The 17,469-nt window shown below is 40.3% G+C and overlaps 1 protein-coding gene across 9 annotated transcripts in view; it reads left to right on the forward strand.

Moving 5' to 3' along the window:
* Window positions 1-17,469, forward strand: part of SLC4A4 (solute carrier family 4 member 4) — a 351,418-nt gene that overhangs the window by 54,008 nt on the left and 279,941 nt on the right. For all 9 annotated transcript variants that reach the window (XM_026510000.4, XM_048211820.2, XM_044388202.3 and 6 more), the window contains one exon: window positions 10,479-10,658. In XM_026510000.4, the coding sequence (XP_026365785.1) occupies window positions 10,479-10,658 (180 nt within the window). The remainder of the gene's footprint in view (window positions 1-10,478; window positions 10,659-17,469) is intronic.

Here is a 17,469-nt window from a genome sequence, read left to right on the forward strand (position 1 = left end):
TTTAACGGATGAATAGTGTTTTGTTTTTGTTTTTGTTTTGCTTTAAGCTTATCAAAATGTTAAGAACAGTTGCAAATACAAACTCTAATATGTTGCTTTTCCAGGCTCATATGTATCCTTGAACATGATAACATATTCTAATTAAAGTCACAATTAATGTTCAGTCAAATAAGCCAGTCATTATTTAAAGACGAGGTTGGTTGATATGATGATTTAGAGAATGTATCATGTACATGGGTGAGTGGAAATATATACAGAGGTATATATTTCCCATAGAGTGACATTAAGTTGAACGCTAAAGGATGAAAGGATAATGGGAGCATCATGGGCGCACGTGTGTAAAGACCCCAAGGTGAGAAGGAGGTAGGCCTATTTGAGAAGTGGAAATGAGAATGATATGGCTGGACCAGGTGAACAGGGTGGAAGTGGCCTGAGGTGGAAAGGACCCTGTTAATTCATGGCCTTTTATGCTATGCTAAAGATATAGAATTGTATTGAGTGTGCACTGGGGAACCATTGCAGAAGGGTTTTAAGCAGGAAAGTGACCAAATTTTCCATTTTAAAGAACATCCCTTTGGCTGATACATGGAGAAAGCATTCCAGAAGGACAAAGATTAAAGTCGGGAGACTGTTGCTAGGATTCGACTAAGAGATGATTTTGGGTCAGACTAGAGTGGGGACAAAAGAGGTGGAAACAAATGGGTTGAATTGTGAGGATCTGCTGATGGACAGAAGGACAAATGGGAGTGATTGCTTCTGGATTTCTGCTATGAGCAATTTGGGAATTCATGTGCCATTTTGTGGAGGCTTGAAGTCTGTTCCCTCTGGAGCCAGAAAGGAACTTGGAAAGAGAGATAGATGGATGAGAACTGGAAGGAGCACCTGGAAGAACAGGAAGTGGGAAGAACTGAGCAGAAGAGAATGAAAGGTGTTGGAAGAGCTTATGAAAAGGCGAGAGGAAGAAGAAAACAGCCTGGCTGGCCTCACCTGTTCATAAGCTCTTCATTTTTGGGATGAGCACTGTCCTGAGAAAGTCTGGGTCCTTGTCCTTGTTGTTCCAGTTCCTGTTAGTGTTGCCACAAGCAAATCACTTTAACCTCTCCAGGCTCCTCTGCTCGTCTGTAAGGTGAGAATGTTGAGCTGTAGTTTCTCTAAGATCCTTTTTAGCCCTAAAAATTCTATAACCATTCTAAAATATTTTAATTGGTTAAGTAATGGAGAACATAGACGGGAAGACTGAAAGTTTGTTTACTGTTTCTCCCAGTGATCAGTGGTGATCAACTTCTTATTCTAGGGGTGCCTGGGTGGTGCAGTTAGTTGAGTGTCTAACTCTTGGTTTGGGCTCAGGTCATGATCTCAGGGTCATGAGATCAAGCCCCTGCCCCCAACACCCCAGTCCCGCTCTGCACTCAGCAGGGAGTCTGCTGGAGATTCTTTCCCTCTGCCCCTTCCCCAACATGTGCGCCCATGGGCGCTTGCGCACGCTCTCTCTCTCTCAATTAAATAAATAAATCTTTAAACTTGTCATTCTATGATTGTAAGAGAGAAACATTTTCAGAGAATTCTTGAGGGGCCTTTTTTTCCTTCCAGGTAATTACTTACTTGAAAGGCTATTTTTTTTTTCTTCTTCCGTGTTTTGCAGACAGTGGAAGATGGGAGGGATGGTGGTAGTGGGCTGGCACCATGGTACTGGGAAAGCGGAAAGGAAACCTTACATATCCAGGAGCACCAAGAATCCCAGTCTTTACATTATTAGCTGGCTATTTGGCTTCGGTTGGCTCACCAGTAAGTGAAGAGGTTGAACCATGTAATGTTTAAGGTCATTTCAACTCTGAAAGTATGATTATGTGCTGCTGTGTCAGTGAATGTTGTCCTCTTTTCTGGGCATGTGAAAAACCATAGCCATGGAGATTCTGGGATTGGTCTTATTTAGGCTAATTTAAGTCTCTCAGGGTTGGTCATTGTTTTAGTACTGTGGCATTATCCATATCTCATTTACGTATGTATAGGTATGTAAGAGGAGAGAAGTATGGGAACTAATATTAAATATTTGATACCTGATTAGCCATGAGTGCATTAACTATATGGTGGATTATCTGTCTATAGCAACTAAAGACTATTCTTCCTATTGCCCAGCCAGGGCTTAGGCCAGTGCGAAAAGGGAAGCCATAATAGAGTTGGAGATGGACAATGTGGGTAGGATGAGAGTGTGAATGTGTGCATTTATGTGTCTCTCTCAGCTGCCTCTCTGGCTGCAATTGCAAATCCAGTTATCAATGACCATTGGATTAGCCATTGTTTTCTCTCTTCCAAACCTGCTTCCCATTCAGTTGTGCAAATGGTGACCGCAAGAGAAATAATGGAAACTGTCAGTTCTCAGTGTTTGGATCACAGGTGGATTTTGTCTGACAGCATGTGTAGTACACATTAAAATTCACCAGGTCTTTTTGGGTTCTGGGGTGTCAGGATGAGTGGAGGGGTCATCTCTTCCTGTTGGGTGGTTCTTCCTCACTCTTAGCACTGCCCTGCCTGGCGCTAGCCTTCCCAGGTCTTTTGGTTGCAATCTACTCTGCTCAGTCAAATCAAAGGACAATAGCCCCTGGGGCTTGGCACTTCATGAAGGCTTTGGGTAAAACTGTACCCAGAACAGGGTGGAGATTGCTGGGCACGTGTTTCTGGGCAGGGTGAGGGAAGATTGAGGTTATGGAAGGTGTTGTCTGTGTTCAAGATTTAAGCCCTGTATAATGACTAAAGCAGCCCACTGAGGGGCAAGGTGGACTTGGTTTAAAGCTGGCTCTTCTGTCCTCATGAATGCCTTTGCTAGAGAGTGGGGGGCTTCACAGGTTGTTATCAGGGCTCAAGGGTGGTAGAAATAAGGAGCAATCGTGCTCTATATTTTCACCCCTGGAAAGGGAAGGAAGAAGGAGGATCAACCCTTGTGTGGCACCTTTGTGTACCATACATGGCAGGAGATGCTTTATTGACATGGTTTGATTTGGACTGTGCATAAAAATGACCTCTCTCTCTCTCTCAGTGCATCTTCCTATGTATGGAGAATATACAGATATCTCTCTATATCTGTATATACCTATATCTAGTAGATATAAATATAGAGAATATAGATACACATATAGATTATAGTTTATGTCTACAGATGAATAGAAAAGAGATTTTGCTAAGCAAAGTTAAAATTACATTGGAGAGTCAACTTTTTAGAGATTGTGAAGCACTTCAGGAACTGCACTTTGTGAAAAATAAGATGACTTTTAGTCCTGTTTATTCATTAAGGTAGGTTCTGTACTACATTTAATTGGTTGTTTTAACATAGATATTTTCAAATTATTGGTGACCACTGAATATATTAAAGTTATATTTCTTTAAAAATATTCACTGATTCAAACTTTTTATCATGCTGGTCTGTTTTTGCCTCTTATTAGCTATCAGTAATGGTAACTATCATGGAATCTTAACTTCAGCGTGTGGTCTTCAAATCCTTCTCTTTACCTAAAGACTATAATTAGAACTTTGCTAGAAATGAGCACTTAAAAGACAGGTGGAGAAGTTTACTGAACTAAAGGACAGGAGGTTAGCTGAGTAACCATAAGCTTGACTCCCTTTCAAGATGTTTTTTCTAGGGGCGCCTGGGTGGCACAGCGGTTAAGCGTCTGCCTTCGGCTCAGGGCGTGGTCCCGGCGTTCTGGGATCGAGCCCCACATCGGGCTCCTCCGCTAGGAGCCTGCTTCTTCCTCTCCCACTCCCCCTGCTTGTGTTCCCTCTCTCTCTGGCTGTCTCTCTCTGTCAAATAAATAAATAAAATCTTTAAAAAAAAAAAAAAGATGTTTTTTCTGTAGCTGTTTGTTTCTGCCTAGAGATTGTTATCATCTTCATCATCATCATCAAATATTAAATATTAAAAGCACTGTACTTAGTAAACAGCAGATAACAAGCTGAGATTTCTTATCAGTCTTGCTTGGGGAACCTCAGGTTGCCTTAAGGATTTCTTTGAGGCTTTCAGTGGACAAAATTCCCATGCAGTTCAGTGGGAAGAAAAGTATTTCCCTGTTTTTCATCACTTGGACTCTTTATTTGCTTGCAAGCCTAATCTTAAGTGTAATTGGTAGCATTAATATTAAAAGAGATTACTCATCAGCATTCTAAATTATTTATAAATAAATTACATAAGTAATATATAACTTTCTATTAATAAACATATGCATTATTTTGTGTGTGTGTGAAAAGTGACCCCTACCCAAAATCAGCCCTTGTCTTGTGTAGTGGTATATATTTGAAATGTAGACCCTCCTGCAAACATTTCATCAAGGTTTGACTTCCCTCCTCTTAAACTGCAAAATTACACCATGCCTTTTGAAGGGGATTTTCTTTCCATGAGCTGGTATTTATGCCCCAGTAAATTATAGCAATGTTACTTGGATTATATCTTATTAGAGGTGCTTATGGACACTCATATGTTTGTGAGTAATAAGCTAACAAATTATTTGTATTTCATTTATTAAGGTTTTCAGATTATATGTACTGATCTGTTTCTTATTTTTTTTAAAGAATATATAACAACTTCATTTTATTCTTCCAAGATTTTATTTAAATTTCAGGTTAGTTAACATATAGTGTAGTATTGGTTTTTAGGAGTAGAATTTAGTGGTTCATCACTTACATATAACACCCAGTGCTCATCCTGACAAGTGCCCTCCTTCAGGCCCATCATTTATTTAGGCCCCCACCAACCCTCCCCCCCGCCCACCTCCCCTCCAGCAAAGTGTCAAACCCACAGCTTCTGTGGCATCTGGACTTGATACTATGATTCTGTTTAAGGTTCTTGTTCCTGTACTTCTCAAAAATCTTTGACATTTGTTTTCGTTTAAGAAGTAAAGTCTGTGGCATCTTTTTATAATCTGTCACTCATCCAGCGGCTCTGCCTCCTCTTCTGCATTTTTCTTTTCATAATTAAAATAGAAATAATAAATATCTCTTAATTTTGCTTCCCTCCCTTACATCCTTCTTGGCAATAGATACAACATGTTTTAGGCATCTTGGCATAAAATCAGCTTCCTTTAGCTAAGTCAGGGAAAACAGTATTGGACTTATATTTTGGGAATATTGCTGATTAGTTCTAGAAGGATGATATAAAGTGCCAAGCATTGTGGAATCTTTGAACTGGAGAAAACAGAAATTCAGTTAATTATAGGAGGAGCAACAATGTGGATAAAATCAAATTTGGGACATCCCTCAATGTTTAATTAGAGATGTGTGTAAGAGGATGGAGATGGCAAAGATTTTACCTGTCCTCTGGTGATCCTTTAGATAGATCTAAATCTATAGGTCTAAACCTTTGCCTAGAAATCTACCCTCCCCCACAGCCACACTCAGCCATCCCCAACCTCTCCCCTCAGTACTGACATCTCAGCTTTTAAAATATATTTATATGCTGCCTTATTCCAAAAACGGTTTAGTGTGAAGGGAAAATAATAGTTGAAAAGCGGAAGAGTGGGGTTAGTGTATAAATGCATGTCGCAAAACTCTGCCTTCCCGCCACTCTTTGGCTTGAGATTTGTCTCGTGTTTCTAGCAGCCAACACAAGGAAGGAAGTGTAATCAGTTATAAGACTGAGCATATAAACACTGTATACTCTATAGTATAAGTACTCCCCCCCCCCCCCCGCAAGAAAAAGCCAAACTAACAAACCACCACTAAAGCAGTGATGAAACACTCACTGTTCTTGATATTGACACCTGCGAGCTATTTCTCCTCTGGGATTTAATGAGTTAGCTGGCGACAGTATCCGTGAATTCCCTGAACCTTAGTTTCTTTGCCTGTACAATTAGGATAATGTATTTAATTTGTACAGTTGTGATGATTTCACGAGGTAATAGATATAAGAGACCTAACCAGAACCTGGCACATTTGTAAATATCCAACAAATTGTTGCTATCATTCGTATGTACAGTAAACACAGTAATACGTTTCCTAAAGGAGCTAATAGATCTATCTTGCATATAGAGGCATATGGTGTTTAACTACCCAGTCCTTTATAGAATTTTGAGTTTGGCTGGTGTAAAAACCTCTTTTGGTTTGATGGGTTTAATCCTACAAAATTCTAAATCATCTTTGGTAGTGTCTGAAAGCCTCTTTAACTCAAATGACTACAGAGTTATTAAGTGTAAGAGTTCTCCTTTGGTCTGAAAACATGATAGCAACTTTCAATGACCTGAATTTAGAAATATCTCAGGAATTGAAAGAATTGTCCATGATAGCATCACAGTACTTCTGCTTTCAGCTGACGTGGAGCAGGTGAGGATGGGAAGATGCAAGCATCACCCAGTGATAATTTCTGACATTCAGAGATAACTAGGAAAGCCATGTTTTCTTCCCAGTAGTATTGGCTGTGGCATGGATTATGAGATATTCCCAAGACATTTAGAGTTTGTTGGGAACTTACACCATCTGTCAGAGAAAGGCATGCAGGGTATTTATTTGAACACATGATACTGAGACCATTGCCAAATCAAGAACTGAATGCCCTTTGACTCACACCTAAATGAACACTGTCAAATGGAGATTCTAGTAGTTTTACTTTATACAATTTTAGTAGCAAAAATGCAAACTTTATTTTAATATTTAAAGCAATCACCCTAAAATTTTTTTCTATTTGAATGTAATTGAAATAATCACCTCTTCTTATGAATTATAGCTGCTGCTTCTTAGGAAGATGTTTTTGGTGAAACTTTGGAAGCAGGTTTTGGTGACATTTCTAGCACAGAGGTTTATTTTATTATATATATATTTCTCTTTCAAGTTAAGCAGGTAACTGTCCCTGATTCTTTTTGCATCTATGGTTTATAGACTCTTGCTGGATTGGAAAGCTTGTCTGTCAAGTTTCTCATTTTTTATTTTTTATATGTAAAATAATACTACACCTTCAACCTTTGTAGATTTCCTAAGTGCTTGCTGTCATTTTTATGAGTTGCAATTTTAAAAATAGCCATCAATCTTCCTGACATATCTCTGAGACAGGTTAAGATATTTTATTGAAAATAAATATTGAAATCCACGTATGAGAGTCTTATCAACAATAGTATATTTTCATCAGGAATTCTGCTTCCTGAGGACAAATATTCTGTGGGAGCATCAAGAATCTTACATTTGAGCTCATTTTACTTCTGGTATTTTTGTTACTTGGCATGTACAGCTTATGAAATATTTGGTCATCACCTTGAGAAAGCATGCCTTCCCCTCACTCTCCAGAGTGAGGGTGTCTTGCTTTCCTCCCGTGGGCGGAGAAGCTGAAGTGGACAGGGACTGAGAAGTAATTGATGAAACCCAAGCACCGTCCCTGAGTTCTTAAAGGTTTATTTAACTGCAGGACCATGCTCTTTCTCTTCTCCCTGAACCCAAGACGGAAAAGGAAAATTGAGTTACCAGTAATGTGTGAGAAGAAAAGGAGGATGCTTTGAGTTTTGCCCAGTGTCATGATTTCCTCTGGCAGCTCTTGGAAATCAATATCTTCTTTACTCAGGGAATATTCTGTTCTGTGCTGTAAGGATGCCCACAAAAAGGTTCACAGCTACGTGGTTACCAGAGAATTGTAGCTTCCAGAGGCCATCACTGAGAGTATTAAGAGTGGTCGTGTGGGATGGGAGTGGAAATAGAGAGTGCACTACTGCCCATGTGCATGAGGGATCTTTTTGGATTGGTGGAAATATTCTAAAATTGATAAGGTGATGGTTGCAGAACTCTGTAAATATACTAAAAATCATTGAATTGTACCCATAAAATGAGTGAATTTTATGCATGTAAATTTTACCTCAATAAAGCTGATAAAAAGTGTCTGAAATTTGGGATGTCTTGCAAGGAACCACAATTCTGCTTGGTATCTGGGCTCCAGAGAGCATCATCATATCCGAAAGCTTTCCTACCTGTGTGAAAATGTGTATTAAAGTGAGTGAAGGGAGGAGAAGAAAGGGAAGAGGAAAGGGGAGTAAACAGAAGGGGGAATGAACCATGAGAGACTGTGGATTCTGGGAAACAAACTGAGGGCTTCAGAAGGGAGGGGGGTGGGGGAATGGGATAGGCTGGTGATGGGTATTAAGGAGGGCACGTATTGCATGGTGCGCTGGGTGTTATACGCAAGTAATGAATCATGGAACTTTACATCAAAAACTAGGGATGTACTGTATGGTGACTAACATAATAAAAAAATATTATTATAAAAAAAATAAAGTGAGTGAAGAGTATGTGTGTGGGGAGCACCTGAGGCAGGAGCTAGAGGAGATGGGGATAAGCTGAATCTCCTTCATAAGGTGGTGGGGGGAGTGGGTGGGGAGTCCTGGGAAAACATGTGATCATGGTGTGAATAAAATGGCACCATTTTTGCGGTTTTGTAACTCCAGTTAGGTCCCAGAGGTAAGGTATATTCCTCTCCATGGGCTTGGAAAGCTCAGTCTCTGAATCAGCCTCTTTGGATGGGTTGACAACAACAACAGTTTATAGTCAGAAATCTTACCTTAAAATCCTATCAGCCCATATAAACTATCTTTTAAATGACTTATCAAAGACACTGTGGGTAAATACATTAAAAAAATCTTTCTGTGTAATGTCAGTATGACTAATGTAGCTTAACTGCCTTTTTTTTTTTGCTTAGTTGCCATTATTTAATAAGAAAATATTTAATGTGACAGGTTTTAAAATTTTCTAACTTTTTAATTCTTTTCATGATGTTTTCCTAATTCCTAAATGAAAGCAACCAAGCTCTCAGTGTTGGATTTACTAAAGAAATTGGCTGGTTTTGCTTACATATATTGTGTGACTTGAGATAAAGCTGCAGGACTCCCTCAGTAACTGGAGCACAGGAAACAATTGACACTGTTTCTTAATTCACATTGTTTCTGAGACATTTCCTATTTCCTAGTATAACATAGCTTTCCCATGAGAACAATTTGCTTGCAAATGGTTAGACACGATAAATTTCTCATTGGCACTCATTCTGTGAGGAGAATTTCACTGTGCTTTGTAATAGTTGAGTTGGTGTGTGTGTCTATGTGTGTTGCGGGGAGTTTCATACTTTATATAGATGCCTCCAACTTCATTCCAAATACCAGATTTTTTTTGGAGTGCTAACCCATTCACTTAGGGATCTGCATTCCTTAGTTGGAAGCTCTCTCCCAAAGGAGCATATAATTGTTTTAATCCTTCCAACATAAGGGAACACCCCTGTGAATTACAGTGTTTTTAGATATGCCTGATGAGTTACTGTGGAAAGTAACTCACAGCAGTTTGTAGTAGACATACTGCATGTTAGGTGTGTGAGATTTTCTGTGGCATCGTAAAGTGGTCATCAAGGAACAATTCCAGAATAGAATAGGAAGTGGGAAAGATGAGGTAATCTAATCTAATTTGCAGTTCAAAAAAAAGTTTTCACATTACTTCTGAGATGGTGGTTCCCACATTCAGAAGTTATGCTGTATATAAAGTGAAAGTAAAAGTTTCCCAATTAAAAAAAAAAAAGATGTGGAACTTTGAGTTCCTTTTTCCCCCTGTCTTATCAGATTTTGTAAAAATAATATCACTTGTCAGTTTTGCAGCTTCTTCCATCTAGAGAACTAAAAGCATTTCACAATCTTTTTTCCTCATGCCCTTCTCTTCAAGGCAATTTTTGCTGGGCTGGGTTTATTTTTATCATTGCAACAACCAGTTTTTAGAAACTTTTGGAAACGAAAAAAGAAAAATGAGAATGGCACTGTAACTGACATTCATTTTAGCTGTTTCCTAGTGTGAACATTTGAGTATTTCTAAAATCTTCTCTCCAAGTATGTCTTATTTTTTCTCAATTTGTCCCAGTTCTAAGTCTCTATTCTGCTGATTTGGTAAAAAAAAAAAAAAAAAAAAAAAAGAAAAAAAAGAAAAAAAAAAGTTTTAATGCAAAAGCTTATCCCCAGCAGAATGACTTCTTGAACTTTGAGTTAGATCTTTATTTTTTGCTGCTCCCAGACCTCCTTTTCCAGAACCCCGTTCAGTATAGTCACAGACTCAGGAAGGTCAGAACTGGAAAGGTCTCCAGAGATCACCCAATGTAAGCCTCTTGTTAGACAAATGACGAGATTGAGGACCAGAATGGTTAAGGGACATGTTCAAGGTCAAATACCTAACTGATGACGGAGGTATGACCAGAATCAAGGATTCCTGATTTCTGGCTTGGTAGTTTTTGGTTTCCCTAAACTTTTAAAAGGAGTCTATCTGAATAGAACTGGAGTACACCCTCGCAGAATCCTAGCACCAGCCAACAGATCGAGTTATACTCTAGTGAACTGAAAATTGGGGAGAGATTTTTATTTTTCTAGTTTATTTGTCAAATATAAAATGGTAATGAATTCATAGACATTTTCTTTTGACCTGCAGAGCCTGTGAAATTTATATGCAGGAGAGAATGTGCTTTGAAATGACTGATGATCTGTGTACCTTCTTAGGCCACCATACCATCTACATTGGGGTCCACGTGCCGAAGAGCTACAGGAGAAGGAGACGCCACAAGAGAAAGACAGGGCACAAAGAAAAAAAGGAAAAAGAAAGAATCTCTGAGAACTACTCTGATAAATCAGATGTGGAAAACGCTGATGAATCCAGCAGTAGCATCCTGAAGCCTCTCAGTGAGTACTCTCGGTGTTGCTACTTTTCTCCGCCTCACTCCCACATCCTTGAGAAAGACACCTTGTAGGATCTTTCCTACAGGGGCACAATCATACTGGGATGGTCTCCTCTAAAGGATAATGTCTGTGGGACTCCTTTCTTGTCCTAGCAGGTTGTTCTAAGAGGAGATCTGGTGAGATTCTGAAAAGATCTGACAAAGTTTAGGCATGCTTGTGTATTCTACATTTTGGCTAGTGAAATAGGGCAGAGTGTTATACGTGGTATTTAACTACAGTAATCAGTAGTAAATGGAAGACCTAAATTTTTGGATTGCTTTTGCTTCGAAATACATTCTTTTAAGACAGTAGGTCAAGATAAGAACTATATTTACATATGATGTGGCTGGGGTTATCGATAGCATTTCACCAGGTTTTGGGCCAGGTTGATGATTTGAAAAGGAAGAGTGGAAAAGCATCTTGTGTCAGAGAAGAATGTAGAGTGATACAGTTCTTGAAATGTTGAAAATATTAAATATCATACATTGGATAGAAGTGTTATTAAGAACAGGGTAATAAGAGCTCAGAGAACAAACACCCAAGAGCTCAATTGATAGGGTGGACTGTGTATTTAGGTGTATGCGTATGTTGCTTTTGCTTCTTTTGATGTGGAGAATATCTGGCTGTCCGGGGAGCTTTGTGGCTGAAGTGAGAATGAATATGTGAAGAAGGGAGAAGCAATAGAAACACATGCCAATTTTGGGAGATTCCCCAACAGGAGCTACATAGTGACAGCTTTTCCTGTTGGCAGAGCTCTGTACATTCTTCATCTTTTCGCTACAGTTGCAGAAATATGGAACCTGCAATAAAATGCACTATGGGTGGCACAGATAAAGGTCCGGCTCAGCCGTTGCAGGTGACGGGAGGCCAAATTAGAATTAACAGCTCAGGAGTGTTGAAAAGTGAATTTACAGAGTTAAATTAAAGAGGGTGTGAAGTGTAGTGATGTGAATCTGTGAATCTCGAATAGTCTCACCACTGAAACCGAGCAGGTGGCTTAGGACTAGTGAAGTACTATCCTAAGAGGAACGGTACAGACGGACCACAGGATTTGAGAGCAAAGGTTGGAGGAACGGCTGAAGATAGACCACAAAATTAAAACTTAAAGATGTTAGAATAAATGTAAGACAGGAAGGACCAAAGGCAGGAGATAAGAATTCTGTACTTTTCATTAGAATGTTGGGGAAAAGCCTTTCTGAAAGGAATCCTTCATATACTGACTAAAATAAGGGGTCTGTTTCAAGCAAAGTCCTTGAAACGCAGATAAAAAAGTCATAGTTAATAGTCTGCAGGAACAAAAGATTACACCCTTTCCCAAATAAATTACTACTGTTTATCTCTATTTGCTATCTGTTTTGGTGAAGCCCGCGCCCAAACCAGAGCTCTCTCCCTGTGTGTGTGTGTGTGTGTGTGTGTGTGTGTGTGTGTGTGTGAAAGAGAGAGAGAGAGAGAGAGAGAGAGAGAGAGAGAAATCTCTCCCTTTCTCCCTCCCTCTGTCTCTAAGTCATCTCTCATTCTGCAGTGTAAGAATGAGAGTGCATTGTCACTATACATACTAAAAAGGCGAGAGGTGCTCACCTAGACAAATGGGCCAAGGGATTTTGAGATAATTGTGTACCAGCTTTTTAGGAAGCGCAGCAGAAATGATGCCAGTAACACTCGAATAGGTAAAAGGGAATGAACAGACCAGAAAGGTGCTGAGACTAAATATGCAGCAACCATGGGGGGCTGTTACTTTCTGTGGCATTTGGGGAGCAGTTTGTGTGCAGCATGTAAAATAAACAAGGCAGTACATTCTCTTTACCCTCTGAGGTCTCCTTCCCGGGGAGTAAGTTTCTGAAGGGGTCATATGGAGAGACTGCTGTCAAGGACCCATTTGTTCACTGATCATAAGAAAATTATTTGCAAATGTGCATTTTATAGTTACTTTCTTGGTAGTCAACAAGTTATGCTGTAATACGCCTCAACGTATTTGACATGGGTTATCCAATTTGTTTTGAAAGAGCATTGTTAATTAATTAATTAATTTATTTATTAGAGTGAGAGAAGGAGAACACTTGCAGGGGAGGGGCGAAGAGAGAGGGAAAGAAAGAATCTCTCTTCATGCCCAGCACGGAGCCCACTTCTTGGGCTCAGTCTCACAACCCTGAGATCATGACCTGAACTGAAATTAAGAGTTGGATGCTTAACCAACTGAGCCACTCAGGTGCCCAGTGGGTCATCCAATTTGATATGAAGGTCCTCTTAGAAATTTATATCTACTGCATACCATGGAGACTAAATGGATTGGAAAACTCACTGAAATATCTGCCTAGTATACCATTATTGTCTCTTGAGAACAACTACACAGAGTTTCTGTTATTCTTGGGTCCACGGTGTGTGAGTTCCTTATGCGCATGCAAGCACTCCATGTCCCATAGATCAGATTCCTGCATGAGCCGGACATTATATCAGGTGATGCTTGTAACTTCTGGAAAAACCCTGTATATAAATAGAGTAACTTGAGAGTCATCTCTGATTCTTTCCTTGTTTCACCCTCATATACAATTCTTCAATGACTTTTTGGGTTCTACTTCTAAAATATATCTGAATCTGTCTACTCCTTTTCAGTTTTGCTGCCACATTCTGGTCCAGGGAATCTCTTGCTTAGACAATTGCAAAAGCTCTATGTTTCAAGTCTTTTTCCACCCAGAGGCAACAATGATCATCATAAAGTGTAAATTGGGTTATGCCCTTCCTCCGCTGAAAATTTCCTGTTGTCCTTAGAATAAAATCTTGATCGGGCATCATGGCGCACAGTGTCTCACCAGTCCTGCTATGTGTCATTCTCGTCTTGCTCGCTTTACTTCAGCCGCACTGATTTTTTAATTCCTTGGTGCCCAAACCCTTTCTGCCTTAGGGCTGTTGCACATGTAGTCCTGTCTTCCTGGAATGGTCACCCCATTCTTGTCCTGGTTAGCTTTTCTTTATGTTCTAGCTTTTTTTTTTTTTTTAAGGTGTATTTATCAGAGAGAGGGAGAGCACAAGCAGGGGGAGTAGCAGGCAGAGGGAGAAGCAGGCTCCCCACTGAGCAAGGAGCCCCATGTGGAACTTGATCCTAGGACCCTGGGATCATGACCTGAGCCCAAGGCAGACGGTTAACTGACTGAGCCACCCAGGTGTCCCATGTTCTAGCTTTCAAATGTTGTGGAGACAGGCCTTTTCCTATTACTCTACCTAATGTAGCTTCTCTAGTGTCATTCTTTCTTAGCTCTTTCTTTCCTTCATACTATATGCTTCAACTTGTGATTTTGTGAGCCTGCAGTTTTGTCTTGTGCTGATGCTAGATTGTTAGCTCAGCGAGTGATAGGATCAGATTTGTCTTGTTCACTATGTTATTTCTGGCACTTAGCACAGTGCCTGGCACGTAGTATGTGCCTAATAAATGCTTATTGAAGAGTAATTGAGTGAATGGATTACTACAGGGGAAGACATAAATGTTGCTTTTATTGGTCTATTTCACTTTAATTGATAAAGATCTAGCTGATTTTCTTGTTTTTAATCTTTGCACATCATCTTTATATTTCCCTGCTCTGCCGCCTTCCCTCGCCACATAAAATCTGGTCCTAACTTTTAATTATTCCACTTTGGAAAGTGCCTCATTATTTTAACTATTGCTAAAGTGGTATTTTGGTTTGTGTAGATGACTCCCGAGTGTGTTGAGTTGGTTGTCGCCCACAGCTGATGGAAGAAATTCATCCACAGGGCACATGGATTCATCATGTACGCTTAAAAATGCTGACTATTCCACACAGAATTTAGGCAGCTCAGCTCCAGAAGCCGTATTAAAGAGGCACAGAATTGAATAATTAAGAGCATTTAGAAGAAGAACTAAGCCACGTATCTTCCAGTATTTAGGCACATCAGGAAGATGACATAATTAACAGGTTCATTTGGCTCATAACAGAGATGCTGCTGCTTTTCTTCATGGCTCTCCTGTCAAGGCAGGGCTTCTAAAAAGTGAACGCGTGTGTTGGTTGCCACACATCTGGAGCCTTGAGGAGGAGCTAGATTTGTTCCTCCGAGCTTGGCGGCAGCTGCGAGTCCTTACACAGCTGCTCTTCCTCGTGCGGTGTCGAACCCGCGACCCAGCTTGGGACACAGAGAAGGAAACGCGTGCGAGAAGGTGTGGTTCACTTCTCCCCGTTCACAACGGGGAGAGAGGCTGGGGAAGAAGAGTGAAATGGAAGAGCAAGCAGGAGGAGAGACAAGGGAATGAGGAGGTGGTGTGGAGTGGGTGGTGGAGAGAAAAGTTAGATTGTGCTCTTTCTTAAAAATAATCCTTTCTGCCTCCTCCACCGTGCACTTTTTTTTTTTTTTTTTAAGTCAGCAGCTGCCATCCTCTGAGGGTTGCCCAGAAAGTGGGTGGGAAGGTGGTCTTTGATGAGATAGGCCCTAGAAACACACCACAACTTCCCACCACAGATGGTGTTGACCTCCGAACTTCTCATTTTGTTAGTGTCCCGGGATGTTTGTGGGGGAATCACAGGCTGCTTTGTGAGTGCAGAGACTCTGAAGATGTGTAAAATGTTAAGAAACAGAGCTACAAACAGAATATCCTGTTCAGCCTGTTGGTCTGATGTGTAAAGTACTTCTTGACAAGCTGGAGCATGCGTCAGTGCTTGGGGGTGCTAAGTGCTTCTCACACGTATGACTCGCCTGTTGTGGAATCATACTGCAAGGTATGTACATATAGACACTCACTCAGTCTTGTGGTGTTCTTTTTTTAGCTCTTTGGATATGTACCAGAACTGATGGATTTATGCTAGTGAACATTGTTCTGTGAGCCGGGAACAATGGATGCCAGTTGGTGATCCAGTTATATTCAGGAAACTGAAACAGAGAAATGGGGAGCTGCTTTTGTTTGGTGCTTCCGGATAAATGAACAGAGTACCTTTTCATAAGAGCCAAGATTATTTGGGGTTTTGTCATCTGACTTCCCCTTTTCCCAGTGCACACCCCTCTGTCCTCCCTCGACCTGACCTCATCCTTCTTAGTGCATTTCTATTTTTTCTTGATTTTTAAATGTTTTCAGGCAAAACTCTTAAGTCTGCAGTCATAAAGTAAGATTTGTTTATTCTCTATATGCCATGTGCGTTATCTCCCAAATGAATGAGTAAGGTGGGGGAGAAGAGGGTCTTTGGAATGTGTGTGAAATGACGCAGATGCTGTCTCTGTTAACACAACACAAAAGAGCTGTACTGTCTCTTTCACCCTCTTCTCTGTTTTTTTTTTTGTTTTTTTTGTTTTTATCTTATATAAGTAGGAGGAAGTACTTTTCTCTAGGTCTGAAACAAAGTCTCTTTATATTAAAAAAATAATTGAAAACTTAAAGTTTGCCTTTTCAGAAGGGGCACTTGTGATGTAATTCTCCTGGGAAGGCAGTGGTTAGGAACATGTATTCCAGCCAGATTGAGTTTGAATCACAGCTCCTATCAGCAGTGCAACCTTGGCAAAGATACTTAACCTCTCTGTGCTCTAGTTTCCTCGTGTGTGAAAAGGAGATAATCATAGAACTTAATTCATAGTGTTTTGAGTATTAAATGAGCAGTGCACCTGGTTAATAATAATGGCTAGCAATTATTATTTTGAGTTACTCTGAACATGCTCATTTCTTCCCCCATTCATTGTACACAGATAACGCCAAAAGCTTCAGACTAAAACTCTGTAGAGATTAATATCCTATGAACACTAGTCACTATCCTTTAAGCTCTTCTAGACTTTTCTACTACAAATTCCCACTGGCTATTCCTTTGCTTTAGCTATCAGCTTGGTTCCTTGTTCTCAATGGCATCTTTGAGAAAACAAACCTAAATTTAGCTTTTAAACTTGCTAGTGGGTGTCACCTGGCTGCTGACTGGTAAGTGAAAAGACCAATGAAACAAGACTTTCAAGGGGCGGAAGTGGTCCCTCTGGTGACTCTGCTTGCTGACTGTGCTCTTGGTTTTGGTTAACAGTTGGAATTCCCAGTTCTGGGCCCCTGCAAGCAAGTGGGCTGTTTGCTCCTTCATGAGAAGGATCTCTTTTTGGCTCTTTGTGTTTTTCAGTGAAATTAATCCGGCGAAGGGCTGTTGGGTGGGACAGGTCAGCAATTTGAAGGCAGTGTTGTACAGAAAGGAAATATGTTTGGCACACTTGTGTTTTTGGTGGCACTGGGTTAGCTCAGCAATGTTGTGTTTTGTGTGGTACAAATAATTGCTCTTTTTTCCTCTGTGATGCGGTGAATACAAGAGGACTGTGTCATGGTGCTTTTGTCTTCTTTAGCCAGTTAACCATATACATCTCTCAAGGAGCTTTGAATTTCTGAAATTCAGTTCTCTTGAAGTCACCTCGAAGTGCCCTCCAAATGGTAGTTCTTTTGCTATGGAAGGCTGTCATTTCTGTTGCCTTTGACTGTTCTATTACAATAGTTATTCCATTTTATCATGCCATGAGATGTTATGAATAGTGTGTTTACATGTGTCATGGGAGAGTTGATGTTGCTTCTATTTATAGTGACTTATGAGTTCAGGAGGCCTCAGAGGGTTCTACTGTGCTCCAGGTGCTGGGGTACTCCGGGCTAAAAGGAGGTTGTGACTTGGGGTGGAAAACAGGGGAAACCCTAGCCATGTGTGGAATTTAAGATGTGAAGTATACTTTAATGAAGTGAATGGGGGTGTAAATGACTGTCTGCCATAGGCATCACCATCTAAGCTGAAGGCAGGACATGTCCTGTAGTTTGGGTTCAAGTTTATAA

This window comes from Ursus arctos, unplaced genomic scaffold, assembly GCF_023065955.2.
Source record: "Ursus arctos isolate Adak ecotype North America unplaced genomic scaffold, UrsArc2.0 scaffold_9, whole genome shotgun sequence".
Lineage (NCBI taxonomy): Eukaryota > Metazoa > Chordata > Mammalia > Carnivora > Ursidae > Ursus > Ursus arctos.